General features: G+C 36.3%; 3 protein-coding genes across 3 annotated transcripts in view; 1 reads left to right on the top strand and 2 right to left on the bottom strand.

Moving 5' to 3' along the window:
• The window catches only part of LOC129787983 (protein Peter pan), a 1,185,971-nt gene that overhangs the window by 173,070 nt on the left and 995,473 nt on the right, over positions 1–17,428 (bottom strand). The window lies entirely within an intron of this gene.
• The window catches only part of LOC129787980 (L-dopachrome tautomerase yellow-f2-like), a 1,067,766-nt gene that overhangs the window by 54,865 nt on the left and 995,473 nt on the right, over positions 1–17,428 (top strand). The window lies entirely within an intron of this gene.
• LOC129786799 (glutamate receptor 1-like) lies at positions 548–4,531 on the bottom strand. The gene is made up of 6 exons (XM_055822041.1): positions 4,429–4,531; positions 4,045–4,359; positions 3,777–3,966; positions 2,462–3,415; positions 1,895–2,040; positions 548–879 (listed from the first exon to the last, which is right to left on the bottom strand). The coding sequence occupies exons 1-6, from the start codon at positions 4,529–4,531 to the stop codon at positions 548–550; spliced, it is 2,040 nt and encodes a 679-aa protein (XP_055678016.1).

The raw sequence follows: 17,428 nt of genomic DNA, 5'->3' as shown, positions 1-17,428 counted from the left end.
GATTTAGGGGAAAAAAATATTAGTAAGAGGTCGCACAGTGAAGGTGAAAACTTTCAAGAAAGCTCCGAGGCGATTTATCTCTTTGAAATTAATTTCTCTCCCTACAGGGATTAATTTTATTAATTGAATTTTTCCAGATATTTTTAATTATCTCTTTAATTTATACTTTTTATCCTTTATGAGGAGAATCCTGATTAATTTTTGGGAGCAGTATATCACTGATTAATTAATTATAAAAAGTCAAATAAAATGAGAGCTTTTATGTGACATAATCCTTAAATTTTTAATCGCATTTTAAATAAATTTGAAAAATCTACAAAAAAAAAAACATTTCACTTTCTCACAAATACTCTATACGTATAAATTCCATTCATCTTTGAGCGGAAATAAAATATTAGTATAAGCCTCTTATGCGTGAAAAGAGGATTAGAATAAATTCCAATAAGCTTAATTTTTCCAAAAGCACAGCACGTGGTGTTGAAGGAGAATTTTTCAGCGATCGTAATTTGCAATAATCCCGCCGGATGATTTAAATCCTTAATAGAAATTAATGGTTCATACCTGATTTAATTGACGGGATGGTGGAATTGACGATTTTCGCAAGAAGAACATTGCTGTCCAAACGAAGTGGGAGATTTTCCAGGAATAGGCGTTGCTCGTCGTAAATGAAGTTCTCAGCTAGTAAAATCCATCGCATGGGATGTTTCAAAAGATTTGGGTGGATTTGGGCGAGATAATTCCTTGCAGAAGGACAATTGAGATCAACAATGTTGAGGACATCATTCCTTTTAACTGTGGGATCCTTGAGGACTTCCAAGAGCTTCACTGAACTGGGTATAATTGATAAATCCATCGTCTTGGCAATCTTAATGAGGGATCCTTTGGAGAATTTTTGGGAGAAAAAAAATCTCTCAATTAGTCTGAAGGGTCTGAAGTGTTGATGGAGAAGTTTTCTAAGAATTCATACTCACTTTTTGGCAAACAATCCATGAGAGAAATTGTTGCTGGAACATTTTCGTGTTTCACGTAATTCCTGAGAAAATCTCCCAGAATTTCGTGGAATGCACAAGATGTTAAAGTGAAAAAGCTCACAAAGATTGCAATCCCACCAAGAGAATCAAAACACTTCATCTTATTATGCTTCCTTTTGTATATTAGAAATCAGATTGTGTGATAGTTTCCAAAAGCATTCTCCTTTTATACCTCTATTCAGTGTACCAGCGTATTATTAAAGTTAATTGTATGTTTAGAGATTTCATGGGAATTGTTATTATCATATCGCTCCCAAAAAGCATCGCATGTTTGTGGCTTTGTAAACATCCGACTCTTATACGCCAGAAAGCTATAAGAGAGCTTTAAGGAAAGCATTCATGGAGCTAATTTTGAAATCTTCAATGCAGAACTGTTTGAATTTAATAATATAAAATTTCTCTTTAATATTAAATTGAAATGATTTCGTGCAAATTTCCCTTCCAAAGTGAAATTAGAAAATGTTATTCTGCAGCTGATTATTCCTTTGAGGAGCTTTTATGTATATAAATGTGCTAATTGAAGTAGTTTGCCTGTGGGCTATCTAAAAGCACATGCTTCTAAGCAACAAATTGAATAACATACAACATCTAATCATACAGTACTAATTATCACTGAATCCACTGAACTATATTTAAGCCATCAGGGATAATTTAATTAATTTTTCAACATTAAATGACATGAAAACCCTTTTCTTCTTTCTCTGAGCTTTTCGTGTAACCTTCAGAGCTTTAAGAAGTTTTATTTTTTCTACCCATTCACTGCACTGTTTTCCTTTAAAACAAACAAACGGCATCGCCAATAGGGGAGCGTTTTCGCTTAATAACATGCTCAAGAAGAAAGATGCAAAAAGATAAGATGTAACCCGATATGATTATCGTAACTGTCATGTAGCAATCAATGAGACGAACACTCCCAAAATTACTACCTGCAGACACACAAATTGGCTTCTTTGTGGTAAATTTCGACGCTTCACGACGTTCAACGCCAAACTCTTTCATCCTCACAACACTAGAATATGAAGAAGAGTTTTGATTGAACGTGACGTCAAGGCTACACAAAGTTACTTACAAGGGAGAGCAACTACTCTGGAAATTGTGTACAGAATTATAATTTTTTTTTAAAGTAAAATCAAATAAATAAATTGCGAAAAAATCTGAAAATATCGAAATACCAGCCAGGCGTCTCAATCTTCAATTTTAGTAAGGTTTGATTTAAACTGGAAGCACCAGGTATTAGCAGGCGTTTCCACAGCTATTGAAAACTTATTTCTGATCTTACTTTGTAATAAAATAAAGATAAAGAATTAAACCAGAAAATTTTAAATAAATGATTCGAAATGGAGGCGCCTGGTACAACCGCGGTGTACAGATATCACTTCAGAGTATTTACTCCCTTGTCTCATTTTCTTTTCCTTGCAATTTATACTTACTTCTCCTTAATGATTTCCTTGTAAGGTGAATACTTTTGGATGGCATACCATGGGTCTGTTAGTTGTAGAAATTTGATTTCCATTATTCCACACTTTTCATGCTCATAAAATGTATCCTCAATTAATTTGTACACCTTGAGGACTTCGCAGAAGAATGCATAGAATCCTTGGCGAACTCTTGCAACGCCCTTTTCTGAGTCTATGAATTTATCCTTTTTCCCCTTAATTTTAGTTTCATAGAGGGCTTTCTTTGCAGGATCAGTGACTAATTTGAAAAAGTGGTGATTATAGACAATGTCTTCCACCCCCAATCCCAAGTTGGAATCCAAAAGATCCTGAACAGTTGAAATGCTCGTTGTGGTGGATTGCAAGAGGGCCACAATGTTGGCCGCGTAGGAGCTAAAGAGAAAAAACATTGAGAGGTACATAAAGAAGGATGCAATTCGTCCTGATAGCATTCGAGGTTCTGTCTCTGTTCCTTGCTGTGTTATAGCTGCAACAGCAGTCATAACTGCATCGGTGCCTCTCAGATTCTTTGCTTTACCAACATTTTTTATTTTCTCTCCATGCTTCCATGTGAAGAAGAAGGTCAACGTGCACAGGATGATGCTGAAGAGAGCTGCGAGCCAGACAGAGCCTTGAAAGGGCAGGTAGAAGATGTTGACAACAAAGGACAAGGGTGGTGGGCGAAAAACGAAGGCGCCGTACGTTGAAACGGTTAGTGTGAGAAATTCAACGTATTCAACCCTATCGGGTCGTATGAAGAGGGATGTTCCACCTATTTCTGCCCTTCCCTCTGTCATGTCACCCATCATCCCGGTCCATTTCCCCGTAGTCTTATTCTGGGCACCCCAACTTCTTCTCCGGATGTACTTTACAGTGGCGTTGAGCATGTCAATCAGTATGTTGGTTGTCTTGTAGTTAACTTTTGTCGTGGGATCGACATGCTTATCCCTTTGATTGAATTTCAAGAGGTAAAAGGATTTTTTTTCATTTTATTTTGGAATAAGAAAAGTTTGTTGTATGAAGGTGGAAAAATATCAAGCACAGGATGGATATAATCGCCTAATTTTGAGCTTTTCAGTTTATACTTTCAAATTATTTTTAAATTAATGATTTTTCTCACTCTCTTTAAGAAAATTTTTATCATACTTTCCACTAAAAAAAAATAAAAATTTCAACGAAAATTTCCTTAGTAAAGTTTCCATGAAAATTTAGCTTCAAACTACCAAAAGAAGGAAACCATAATCATTAGCGATAAGATGGGGAACTCACTCAAGTAAAGATGGAGCACTTAAACTTAAAAAAGACTCACTTGTAGTCGTCAAGGTGATTCTCAGTGTCGGGATTTGTTATCACGATGGACGCTGTTAGGAGGGTACGTTGCAAGTTTGATCGCCTTCGTGATAAAATTCTTGTGGGGCGAATGTCGGTGATCCCCACCCTTGGCTCCCATCCACCATAATCCTCGTGATTTATAGGGAAGTCTCGGTTGATTCTGTAAACTGCAGACGAAGAAGATTGCAAAGTGAAATATAAGCTGGGAAATCTATTAAGAAAAATCACTGGAGATTTTTCTTTACCATGCGCCATGGTGAAAGTCGATGAGTTGGTGAATTTTGCCAAAATTACATTGCTATCAATTCGAAGTGGGAGATTTTCCAGGAATTGTTCTTCATCGAGATTAAAGACTTCATGATGGAAAATCCATCGCATGGGGTGCTCAAGCAAAGAAGGATGAATTGCTGAGAGATAATTTCTTGCAGAAGGACAATCAAGATCAACAATGTTGAGTACATCATTCCTCTTAACTCTGCGGTCTACGAGGACTTCCAAGAGCTTCTCTGGATCACCCACAATTTGCAAACCCGTACCTTTGGCAATTTTAACAGTATAACCTTTGAGGGGAGAAAGTAACTTTCTCAAGATTATTTTTCAAGAAATTCAACTCTCACAAGATAACTAACTCTGTGGTTTGCAATTCAATATGGACAGAGTTGTTGGAATATTCTCGTGCTTTGTAAAGTCTCTGAGAAAGTCCCCAAGGAGCTCGTCTGGCACACAGTTCATTGTACTTAGGAGGGTAAAAAAGATAACACTGACCACATTCACTTTACTTCCACTCATCTTTGATCACTTTCAAATGCAACTCACAAAAGGAACTGAAGATTCTTCACTGTCTTGCATTGCTTTTGTATATCTTTGCTCAATTTGATATTCTCGCAACAAACCCACCCTTAACCCCATTGTAGGTAGTGCAAGAGGCATGGAAAGGGAATTTTCCTTCATGGAATGCAAAATCCACGAGGAAAATCCTTCTACAACAAAAGTGGCAAATTTTTAATGCAAATTTCACATCAGTTGGGAATTTCTGCATTTCTATCCAACAATGATTCAATCCATTAATAATGCAATTTACCACGTCATTGCATTCAGCTGAAGATGCAAAACTATAATCTTGCATTATTGTCCATTCAATTTTGAATTCCCCGCAGTTTTATCTCCACCCTGAGCGCCTTTGTATACACTTTTCGCAACAATATGCTTATTTTATGCAAAATCAAGCATTTTCCATCCCACACATATAAGACAAATAAATCTTCAATGAAGAAAGTTTCCTGCAAATTTTCCCACAGTACTGTGTATAAGAGAAGTTTATTCCACGTCCATTGAATGGGGTTTATTATTTGTGAGCTGTGCATTAAAATAATTACATATAACTTGAGAACTAAATCCAAATACATTGTATACTAGTAGAAATAATTTTTTATCTTTTATAAAATGTTTATTCCATTTTTTCTTATGTTTTATAGGAGTTAATAAGCTTTCTTAAAAGAAATCAAAGGATAATTTTTCGGTCTTGTTCAACGAATTAGCTGTAAGAAAATTATTACCCCGATTTTCTTTGGAACATGTAGATTAAAATGCGCTACAACTTTCTTTCTAATAAGTAAAATAATGCTATGTAGGTAAGAAGCTACGTAGAGCTTTTTCCCATAAATCCTCGAGAAATGGGTTCCATATGTAGTTTATGTAGTTATTTATTCACAAAAGTTCTATACGCGCCCCCACCCCAACCATATACAATATATGGAAAAGGCATTATGGAGAAATTGTCTTGTATATGAAAAGGAAAATTCCCTCCTTGCGCAAGTTTGGCATGAAAGGACCAAAATGCAAGATAAACAGTAACTTTTGAGGACAAAACTTTATGTTGGGATGACCTAAAAATTCCCTTTTGTCTGTTCCACACAAGATTACAGCTTGAACAAACTATTCTTGCGGGTTTGTTATCACTCTTGAGTGCTCAACGATTAAATTGCTTTATTAATTTGCTTAATTAAGAAAGCATTTCTCCTTATATGCAATGCGGAGAAGAAAAATTAAATTCCTCTCAGGAATTTAATCTCGTGGCACTTCCTTGGGGATTTTTTTCTCATGCAATTTCCCACCTTTCCCTGTGAAAGCAAAAGGAAACGAGAGAAAAAGTTGAACAGTGGTCATGAGGATAGATAGCAAAAGATAATCTTGATTGAAAATTATGGGTGTTGCACGTTTCAAGAAAAACTTCTTCCCTGTAAAATCAACGTGCTCCTTACATTCTTTCCTTAACTTTGATTCCATTTTTTCTTCTCACCGTATGTGTGTGTGTGCTTTTGAATGAAAGGATTACCTGACTGTTGAACCATATACGTTTCACTGCACATCTAAAAAAGAGTTTTTTCCTCTTCTTTTTTTTTAATGAAGTTTATATTCCTTTTGGGTGAAGGTTATAAAATGTAAAACAGAATGTGCTATAAGTAGCAGTGATTTATCGCATTAATTTTGCCGTAATTACATGTCTAGCAGTAAACGCCTTAATCGTTTTACAGGCAATTTACATGAACAAGTGATTTACTCTATTACACATAGTTTCACCCCGAGTTGATGACTTCCGGCTGCGAAAGAATTAGATAAGGAAAAGAAGCCTAAATTTGTTGTTATATACTTTATCTACTTTATGCACGACATCTTGCACGATTTCTAACATATTTCACATACAAAAAGACCTAAAAGCTAAGGAAATTTTGGTGGGAATTCGTATTGTTTGAGGATTAATTGGAAATTTTTGAATTCAAATTAGATTTGAGATGTAATACGAATTTAAATGATTTAATCGCTAACTATGGCAAAAATTTGAGTAGAAAAACTATCAAATGACAACAAAACTTTCATTTTATTTGTTAACATTACAAAAATATGTTTTTGCAGTTATTTTTTAATTAAAAAGGTAGGTATTTTAATTAGCTTAAAAATTAATTGTTTATGTAAAACTTTAAAGAGTAGTTTATTTATTTTTTAATTAATTTGATCATCGAAGACATTCTTTTTACTGCACCATAACTATGTGTGGCATTAATAAAAAATTCACTGTGAAAATAAATTGAAAAATCAGCGAAAATAAGTTATTTAAATTAATATAAATTCAAATGAGAAAAGCTTTGGTAGCTTGTAAGTCTTCTTATTAGTATTTTGGAGCTTTTATTACAAAAATTCAAGTAAATTCAAGAACGTAAGCCTTTACTGCTTTGAGTCATTTTGGCAGATTTTTTTGAGTTTAAAAAGCTCCAAAACTTTTATGATATTTGTCATAGCTTTCAAACTATTACTAATATTTAATGTGAAACTTTTGAAAGAATATCTCTTTCAGGAAAGGTTCAAAATTCTAAAAATCGAAGCTAAATTAGGTTAATATCGCGTTAATTTTTAATGAATCCACACTTACCTGCACAGAATTGGTTCATTTTCCTTTTAGAATATTTTATATGTAGTTAAACTTTTCGTTAACTCCTTTCAAAATTAATCTTTTAGCGCACATCATGCAACTCTGATCAGTTAAGTTTGCCTTTAAGGCTGTAATTCATCCCGTTGTGAGCAGCACATACTTTACCCAAAAGTCGCACCTAAGTGATGAATTACCCATGGGGGGAATATCATGGGAAATATTTTAATTAAATTATCGATCCAGGTGCAATCCGGCGCAATTTTCGCACACCCCCGCACCGCATCCCCCGTACGTCTTTGCATATCAATTGGCCATCATTACTCGGGCACTCAAGTGCTGAATTTTGAATGCACATCATGCTAATTAATTTTAGAGGTTGTTCGCATTGGAAAGAAGCATGAGTGGCTGGGCCACCCTCAATTGGTATGTTGTGGGTGGCGCGTAGGCCTGTGAAACAAGTGTCTCCGTAATTAACGTTGCTAATAAAGCACAGAGGCTGCCGAGTTGTCAGGTCAACTATTCAAGTCACGTCGCTGTAATATTAAACTTCCCAACTCCCCTGCCCCCCATCGTTGGGCCCTCCGCAGTTTATCCATCTTCAAGGAGAATTTTGTTGGAAGGGCATTCGAGAAATGCTATTTTATATAGGGGCTGGTGTGTGTCGGATGTCTCACTAAATATCCTCCCCTCTTGGAATGAAAAAAAAAGAAGCAGAGGAGCGTGTAGAAAGTACCCGGGTCTGTGAGTAAATAAAATGGCACGAAGATAGCCCCCATCAGGGAAGGGAGACAAGATTGCGCTGAAGAGATAAAAAGAAATTCATGGTGAATTATATGCTGTGTGTACGTCACCCTCGCGTATCGATGGGCATAATGAGTACTCCTCTTTAACGGTTAAGTGGTAATTATGTTTTTAGTATAAAACTTTTCCAAGAGATACTCCTTTCCCGGCCGCGCCTACCACGCGGACGACTAAATGAATTTTATGAACGTGGAAATGGGGGTGTTATTGAAAAATTTATAGACCAAGAACTCACCCTTAAATACACACCATTGTCTTGAATTAATTCTCTCTTCTCTTAGCGACGTATACTGAAAATTATATGGCGTACAATATCATGTGGAATCACATCATCAATTTTCACATCCACTCTTGTATAAATTTCCCTCATCTAAACCACAAATTCACTTTGGTGGTTCAACTCCCCTCCCTGCCCCTCCGCCCCTTTACTTCCTACCATGCAAACTCATTACAATTTGGCGAGAAAGTTATCGAGGTCTCTAAATGGGTCGCTCATTATTGACACTGTGTGGAAATTATATATGTCCTATATTATGCTGCTTTTTTTTTCTTCCTTCAATCCACCGTGGAAGGTCATTTTGATGAAATTATCTCATTTCGTTTTACTAGTGTTGTGCTAGCTTAACGTAAATTATCCCTCAAGAACGATTTATTCCGCTCAATTTCCCCTTTTCGCAGAACAAACAAAACCTCCACCGCCCTCCGTACACCCCCACATATAGCATTAAGCATTTGGCATCGAAAACAGAAAATTCATATTTTATTGCGCAACTTTTCACCAAATTGCTGGCTAACGGTATGAACACATTGCAAAATATCTCAGGTATTTTCTCTCCCACACACAAGCTCATTGAAAGTTCGTCGTTGGAACTTTCAAAGTCACCCACCTACCCTACTTGGCGAAGGAAGAGAACTCATTTTGTCGTTTTGAGTCACGATCCACCCACACCACACCCCTCCTTTAAAATCCATTTCTCGAAAAACCACCTCAAACACACACACACACAGTGAATGTATTTTGCAACCCCTATAAAATGTGGAAAGCAATTAAAATATTATTTTATAGAGATAAGAATTCGAAGCACCTGGCGCCTCCATCTGGCAATTATAAATTTATGATTTGATATAAAATTCTCCAAGCATCAGTTTTCACCCATAATTTCCTATTATACATATTTCAACCACCCCCTTTTACACAATGTTTCTTCATGAGATTTCGAGTTTCACTATCTGGCCTCATTTCCACTCCAACACCCTTCTACCGCAACCTAAAGCACACCCCTAACGTATATATAATTTCCACGGTGCTGAGGTGAAAAAGTTCACGGAGACGAAGACTCCAAGATACCTTATACCCCACATAAAATATTTTCTTCCACAATCAAAAGGGGTGGAAAATTGAGCTTGAAAATAAGATTTTTAAAAAAAAGTCAATCATAACGCGTCCAGTTATTAGAGTTGGTGTCCCACACGTGTAGAAGTTTGTTTATGCGTTGTAATGCGATTTGTGAGCAGAATTAGTAGACAAATTTGATTTTTTTGTAAAATTCGGCAATTTGATGGATAAAAATGGTCATATCTCTGGTTCTATAAGACCTACAGAAATTTCTTGATTAGTTTTGGAAAGGTATTAAAACATGCTAAAAATTGACATGAATTTCAATAATTTTCAAGGTCACCTCCAGAACACAAAATGGCGGATTTTTGTTTTACCGAAACAGTTTATCGCATTTTTTGTTCTGAAGGAATGGTTCTACAGGATTCTAATGTTCTAGAAAGTTGTAGAGTTTTGCAAAACCTTTAATTTGATACTAAGATGAGCAAAATCGGACAACTCGTTCAAGAGATATGGCTCTTAGAACTTTTCAAATTCAAGAATTTTTCAAATGACAATATCTTCTAAATGGCGACATAGATTTTCTTCATTTTCGGACTGATGAAAGATATTGAGTCAGGCTACAACATATCAAAATTTAAAAGAAATCGATAATGGGGATTCGGAGATATTGCCCCTTAAAGTTAGGCAATTTTTGTTTTTGATTTTAGCGCCTCTTGCGGATGTTTTTGGAACTTGGAATGTTCTACGCAGTTGTAGGGCTTCTTGAAACCTTTCATTTGATACCAAGATGATCAAAATCGGTCAAGCCGTTCTCGAGTTATATCGAAAAAACACTTTTTGCTTAAGACCGCCATATTTGCTAAACCGCTTGACCGATTTTCAAGTATGAATAGTCGATGAAAACGTCTCACTGAGCTCTACAACATACTAAAATTTCAGACCTCTAGCTGTAAGGAAAGTGGTTGACAGTATTTCAAAATGGCGGACGGCGGCCATCTTGGATTTTGAAAATGCGAAAAAATGAAATTTTACACCCACATTTCTATAGAAAACTTCAAACCCGAAGTCTCTATCTGTTACCGTTCTCGAATTATAAGGCAAAATGACGACCACCGGCAGGATAACCGGCAGGATAACCGGCAGGATAACCGGCAGGCCGGCCGGATCAAAAATTTTCCACCACCATTTTCGTAATGTGGGATGTCTAAAACGTGCTCATACCAAGTTTGAGCCCGATCTGAGGTGGTCGGTTTTTCCGACGATTACAATACTTGGTGTTGGCCACGAAGTGGAACACCAACTAATTAAAAAAGCATTTTTTGTTTAGCTTTTATTGATTGTTTTAATAGGAGAGAACAGCTCAAATTAGAGCTTTTGAAGTTTTTCTCAAGCTTTAAGTTTGAAGCGATTTTCTCGCACAAATTAAAAAAATAATTTAAAATATTGGAAACTTTCGGAAAAAAAGAATAATAATAAAATGAAAGTTACTCGAGAATGTTAAAAAAAAAAATAGTTTGTTGGTAAACGAAAATGAAACTTTTAACACAAAAAATCCATTTTATTGAATTAAATCGAAAAGCTTTGGAAAAGCTTCTGTGAACGAAAATTTAAGGATATTCTTTGTTATGAAAATTAGTTTTGATTCTTTTTAATCCTGCTGAAATTGCCGCATTAACCCCACTCTTCTGTACTGAAAATTCAAAACTAAAATTCTTTGTTTGTTTAAAGAATTCAAAAAAAATTGCTCAATAATAAAAAAAAAAATTCTCTGTAAAAATGTGCAGCACGCAAATGGAGAAATTAGACGCCCCTTACGAATTTCTTACAGAAAATTAAAGACGACAAATCCCATTTCCAGCATTGGCCGTGTTGTGTGTTTTAAAGTCCAAATTCAACAAGTTTTGATGAAGTAGGTATATGGAATTTGTCAGATGAGGGTTACTTTAAGCTATGAGCCCTGCCGCCGTGTGTGGGGTTAGGGTGGACCTCTCGGGAGGACATGACAAGAAGTGTAACAAGTAGTTGGCACTCATTCAATTTCGGTGATGGTCACGACTGAGAAACTCATTTCTCTGGCACGCGATTCTGAATAATGTACGATGCTATTTTTCCCAGCGACTCCCTTCCCAGCCCCCCTTCGTCCTTCTGCCAAAAATGTCGCCTTTTATTGTTTGCTGCCTCCACCGAAAAAAAAAGAATTCCAAGCTCTGTGTTCTCTTTGGCTTCACGGTGTTTAAATATTAAAATGTATATATATTTTCGCGATGGTGTGTGGTTTTTTTATGGCACGATTTTGGAATTATTTTCCCTCTACGCAGTTGCTGACGGTGCTTTTTCGGGTGCGCTTTCAACCCCTTCACCTATGATTTTTCCCTCAGCCTCTTTCGCGGTGGAATCCTCAAGCGGGCTCTTGGGAAATTTATGACTTCACCGGCAATTTCGTTGGAATAACATTCTACACGGACTTTCGGGTGGTGCTGAAAGTATCAAAATTTATCAAATCTGAGAGATTATTCTGTGATTCCTCAGCCGAAAAGCTTGCATTGGACTGGTATAAGAAAGCTTTTGTGGCTTCGGCGTATATATAAAGTGTATATAAATTCATTAAGTTCTTTGTGTGAAAAATTTATCACCTCTTCATGTCGTAAAGACATTTTTGGCACATTATCTCCTCAAGCAATATTCTCCTCATGTGAAGATGTACTTTAGCGTATGAATTTTGTGTGAAATATTCACTTTTAGCTGTGATTCTTTCGAAGAAAAGAATAGCACAGCTTCTGTATCCACTCTAAAACTCAAGGTCGTCGGATCGGGCTCAAACTTGGTATGAGCACGAATTAGGGTCACCACATTCCAAAAAACGTATGCGCCGAAAAACTTTTCCGGCCGTCCGGCCGTCCGTCCGTCCGGCCGTCCGTCCGTCCGGCCGTCCGTCCGTCCGGCCGTAGTTTGGAGCTCAATTACAAGAGAACGGTAATAGATAGAGACTTGCGGTCACCGGCAAAGTACAATTATCGACTGGAAGTCGTCCAACTATGATATCAAATTCGACCCCCCACCCCTGCATCCGCCATTTTGAATTTTTTTCAATTTTGTTTTCGCTATATCTCAGCCTCTATTATAGCTAGAGGCCTGAAATTTTAATATGTTATAAGGGCCCTTAAGACCTTTTCAACGATACCCCATTTTTAAAAATCGGACAAGCGGTTTAGCAAATATAGACTTTTATCGAAAGTCGGCCATAACTCCTAAACCGGTTGACCGATTTTAACCAAACCGGTTTTGAATGAAAGATCTCAAAAAGGTCTACAATTATCTATACATAGGAAGTTTCAAAAGTTACCGCTAGAGGGCCTACAATCAAAAACCAAAGTTTCGATGAGTTTTCGACCAGTTTTCGATTAATATCTCAAAAACTGGACGATAGATTTCGATTAAATTTTAGTATATTATAGGTGATAGATACACCTTTTAATAAAAAAAAAAATAAAAAAATTTATGTCGCGGTTTCAGAGATATAGACCAAAACAGGTTTCCATATGTACCGATTGTTGCAATATTGCCTTATATCGGCTTAACGGTACTTGATAGAGGCTTTTCGATTGAAGTTTCATTAGGTATAGTGGGTATGACCTATCAGATTTTACTAATTTCAAAATTCAAAATGGCCGCCTTCTGCCTTTTTGCTACATCAACAATTACTTTCATCTATTCACATATATTTTAAACAAACTAATTGGCGCCCCGCGAAGCGGGGCGCCTTTTTTATACATAAAAAATATAAAAATATGTAAACCTATAAATATACATATATAAGTACAATGATGGTCCAGCAGAGTAAAGGGAATGTACTGGTAAGTTTCACTTACGGGCTGTGATTCTTTCTTCAGATGACAGTCAAAGTGTGGTGAAGTACAATGATGGTCCAGCAGAGTAAAGGGAATGTACTGGTAAGTTTCACTTACGGGCTGTGATTCTTCCTTCAGATGACAGTCCAAGTGTGGTGAAAATTGAGGTGGATAAATTTTTAGGAATGGCTTTCTCACGCATCGAATCACAGCCAACGCGTGTAAATTCTGGAGAAAGGCTTACTCATGCGCGTTGGCTGTGATTCGTTGCGTGAGAAAGCCATTCCTAAAAATTTATCCACCTCAATTTTCACCACACTTGGACTGTCATCTGAAGGAAGAATCACAGCCCGTAAGTGAAACTTACCAGTACATTCCCTTTACTCTGCTGGACCTTTTATGAATTGTGTGAGAATTTGCTTATGATTAGTTAAGTTTATGGAAAATTTTGCACATACAGAGTTATTTTCAAGATTGTTTAATCTCGACAATAAATCTTTAATTTAATCTTGAAGCTTCTGAATTAATTTTGTTTAAAATTCTGCTAAAGTTTTTGTGTTTATATTAAAATTTTACTTTTTGTTAGCTGAGCTTTAAAGAAAGCTTTGAGAGAGAGAGAGAGAGAAGTCTAAGCTTGTTAGATTATTCTGTAGCTGCTGGAAGCTTGTATGTTATTCATAAATGAGCTTTAAACTATTAATGTGCAAGGCGTTTAAGAAAGCTAAGGAAGAATTTAGAAGCGTTAAAAAAATTAATATTAAATAAAACTTATTAAAATACTTCCCGAAGAAAAAAAATGCACAAATAATTAAAATTGCACCGTTAAAGTTGTTGCACCCTGTACCCCCGCCACAGTTCATTTTTTGAATTTCTGAGGGTTCCAGCTGGGAATTGGAACATCTCTCACTCTCTTCCCTGATGACCGTCGATCAGATAGGCAGCAAAATGGATTGTGAAGTCTTCAATTTTTGTATTATATAATTTTCAAGTGAATTTTGTAAATATTTTTCATTTTGCTCCTATATTGTAAATATGTAAGTAATTTCAATGAATTTTCTCTATTTTCCCACGCGGGATCACCATTTCGGGTGATCTGGCGCCCAATTTTTATATTTTTTCAATTACAAACCGCGTGGAATATTGTATAAAAATTTTCCTAAAATTTTGTAAATAAATTGTATAAAAGTGGAAATTCAAACTTTTCTTAATTTTTCTCCATTTTCGTGAATTTCCACAATCATGGGATTTTTGATCGCTACAAAGTTCCTTGAGGCACCTTTCAGTTAAAATTGGAGTATCAACGTTCTTCCAGGACAGAAGCAAGTCGTTATCAATATATACATACAACAACGCCCTAAAAAATATGAACAAACAAAAAATAAATAAAAAAAAAACTTAATTGATATTTATTGGGAAATTGGGGAAATGAAGAGCTTTCAATCATCAGTTGCGCAAACTTTCTCCATTTTCGATTTATTAACTTCCTGCCAAAGCACAAAAGCTTTCCAAGGGATTACCAAGGAAGTAAACTCCTAAATCATCCACTCTTGATCAAAACTCCATCCTTGGATCGATACTCTCTCTCTGTGTCGATATGGGAGGAAAAACAAGTCAATCGTATTTTATGTACTATTACTAAAGCTGTGGCGCCTGAAAGATTTTTACGCTGGCGCCACAAAATTTATGTTCCATCATTTTCCACCCCGCGCACCTCCCCCGCGCGCTCCATCGAAAAGCTCATGGGGGTAGTTCAATGAAAAGTAATGGAGGCGCCTGGTTATTTCAGCCAAACTAGTTTAGTATGTAGTTGTGCTCGTGCAAAGCAAACAAATCACAACGTGTGGCTCGTATATTTTTGCCATTGGGTGCAAAGTTATTTTCTGACCATTATCTGTGCAGTGCTTCAAATGGGCGACATAATTATCACATTTCATTAATTAATGTGCGGACCTAATGATGTGGAGAATCAAATATTCAACATTTGATGCTCGGGTGATAATTACAGTCAACCCCCTGCCCTCCGCCCCATCAGCATTGTCTCCTTTTGCTGGCCATCCGCACCAAGGGTAGGGCACGGGGTGATATTTTATCTATAATGGTAGGTAATCAAGTCGTTTTGATAAATATTAATATTACCACCAAATGACTCACATAGAAGAAGCTCTCTGCCATAGAAATTGCTTGAAATATAAGAAAGTCTCTCCATGGCAAAAGTATACAGAGCAGGTATACTTTATATCACACGTTCTTCACCGTGGAGGACTAAATGTCGTATAGGGCACACCTTGAGGCACTTTTCTTGTTGCTTTCCACCAAAGGAGGTCTTTATCATTTTATCAGCGCATTGTGCTGATTTTATCAGACCCTATAGGTAAGTTTGGTGTCGTGAAATATAGCAATCAGCCACTGTTTTATGAGGACTATGCGAATATTTGCCATAGTGAAATGGGTGTGGCACTAAAATTCTTCTCCTTCACCTACATTTTCTTCTTCTTCTTCTTCAACACATACCCACTGCAAAGTTTTCCCCAAAGTCTGCAAATGTAATAAAGCTAAAATTCATAAATATATAGGGGAGACCGGGGTTAAAAAAGTCACTTAAGGGTTTAGAAAAGGCTCAAAATATCATATTTCCTAAATAAATAAAGCGAAATGAAGAGCTCATTTCTTTAGGAAATTTACTGCTCTACAACTCTTTCTCAGATCATTTTGTTCTATCTAGCTAGGAAATATGATATTTTAGGCTTTTTCCAAACCCTTAAGTGACTTTATTAGCCCCGGTCTCCCCTATAGAAAAGCTCTCAACTATTTAATCAAGTAGCTCTATGTTAATGCTTTTCATTATTGTACTAAAAGGAAAGCTTTGCATCTGACAATAATAATTATTTTCTTAATTCAACTTCTCTCTCACAACTCACATTTTTATTTGAAAAAAATAAATGATAATTTTGCAAAATGTCAATTTTGCTTTTTTTCTTCTTTAGAAAATCAGAACAAGAAGAGAATTTTATTTTAGAAATAAAAATAGCGATTTTTACAACGAATTCTGTGAATTGTGAAACTTTAATGGGACACAAATTGACGAACATTCTCTCTATATAGCCAACCGTATGCTATATGGCGCGCACCAACGCCTTCCAATAGATTTTCCTTCACGACCACAGGATGGTGGGGGGAGAGGGAGAATGAAGTTCATAAATTCTGAGAAAATTGCAATGGAAATTGAGTACTTGGCACATTTTACAAGAAATTGCTGTAATTTTCCCATTTCACCCATCTCACCGATTTTTCATGTAAAATTTTTCCACACCATGCGGCGGGAAATTAGCAAATTAGCAACAGTGAAATCCTTGACAGACTCCATCCATACACACACACACACAATTTATAATATAAAATGTGTATTGAAGTCACGAAATGGCTTGGAAAAAGCTCAATGGCGATTAAAATTGCAAGTGAATTGCATGAGGGTCGAACGAGTACACTATAAAAGTTTTCTATTGCATACATATTTCCTCTCCCCTTTTCTGATTCCATTGTTATATGTTTCTCTCTACTCCCCCTTGTGTATGCTATATACAATACACATCCTCCATCCTCCTCCTATTCATATCGTCGCAGCAAATCTAATTATATCCACGAGCTATTAATTACGCGTTTGTGCCGATGAACAAAGAAATTGGGGATGGTGTGTTGAGGGGTGGTTGAGTGAAAAAAAAAACATTCCACACTCGAGCTTTTTTTTTCCAGTTGATATTTTCCACACTCTTGGCCAATTTGCAATGCACAAACTGTGAATAATACGGGTTGCGTGACGGTGGAGTGTGAGGGAGTTAACTGTTGGAGGTACCTACCTATATACAATTTTTTTTATTTGTAAAACTTTCCAACCACCCCCAGGATGCGCACAGGTGAGTTTTTGGGGTTGTCGTCCAATCGTTATCCCCGCATGGAGTTCAGAGATGAAAAGGGATAAAAGAGTGTACGTGAGAGCTTTAGTGGTTGAGAGGGGTGGAGAATTTAATTGAACGAAAAAATGATATCCATAAATTTAAGCACTTTTGCACCACCAAACACAGTCTACAAGAGCTACCAACCTTGTTTGTTCATCCTCTTATATTAAATGATTTTCAAGGGGATATTTTTTCTCACATACATACATATATACAGTAGCTTCCATATAGTGATTGTATTGAAATTTAATTTTTATCTAT

The sequence above is a fragment of the Lutzomyia longipalpis genome, chromosome 1 (genome assembly GCF_024334085.1).
Source record: "Lutzomyia longipalpis isolate SR_M1_2022 chromosome 1, ASM2433408v1".
Taxonomy (NCBI): Eukaryota; Metazoa; Arthropoda; class Insecta; order Diptera; family Psychodidae; genus Lutzomyia; species Lutzomyia longipalpis.
This window is presented reverse-complemented; position numbering and strand designations above follow the sequence as displayed.

What these genes read in the sequence shown, in the direction of transcription:
- LOC129786799 (XM_055822041.1), bottom strand. Translation starts at nt 4,531, where the DNA reads ATGAACTGTGTGCCAGACGAGCTCCTTGGGGACTTTCTCAGAGACTTT. An exon ending in GACTTTCACCATGGCGCATG is followed by an intron (nt 3,967 to 4,044) that starts GTAAAGAAAAAT and finishes CTTCGTCTGCAG; the next exon opens with TTTACAGAATCAACCGAGAC. An exon ending in AATCACCTTGACGACTACAA is followed by an intron (nt 3,416 to 3,776) that starts GTGAGTCTTTTT and finishes ATTCAATCAAAG; the next exon opens with GGATAAGCATGTCGATCCCA.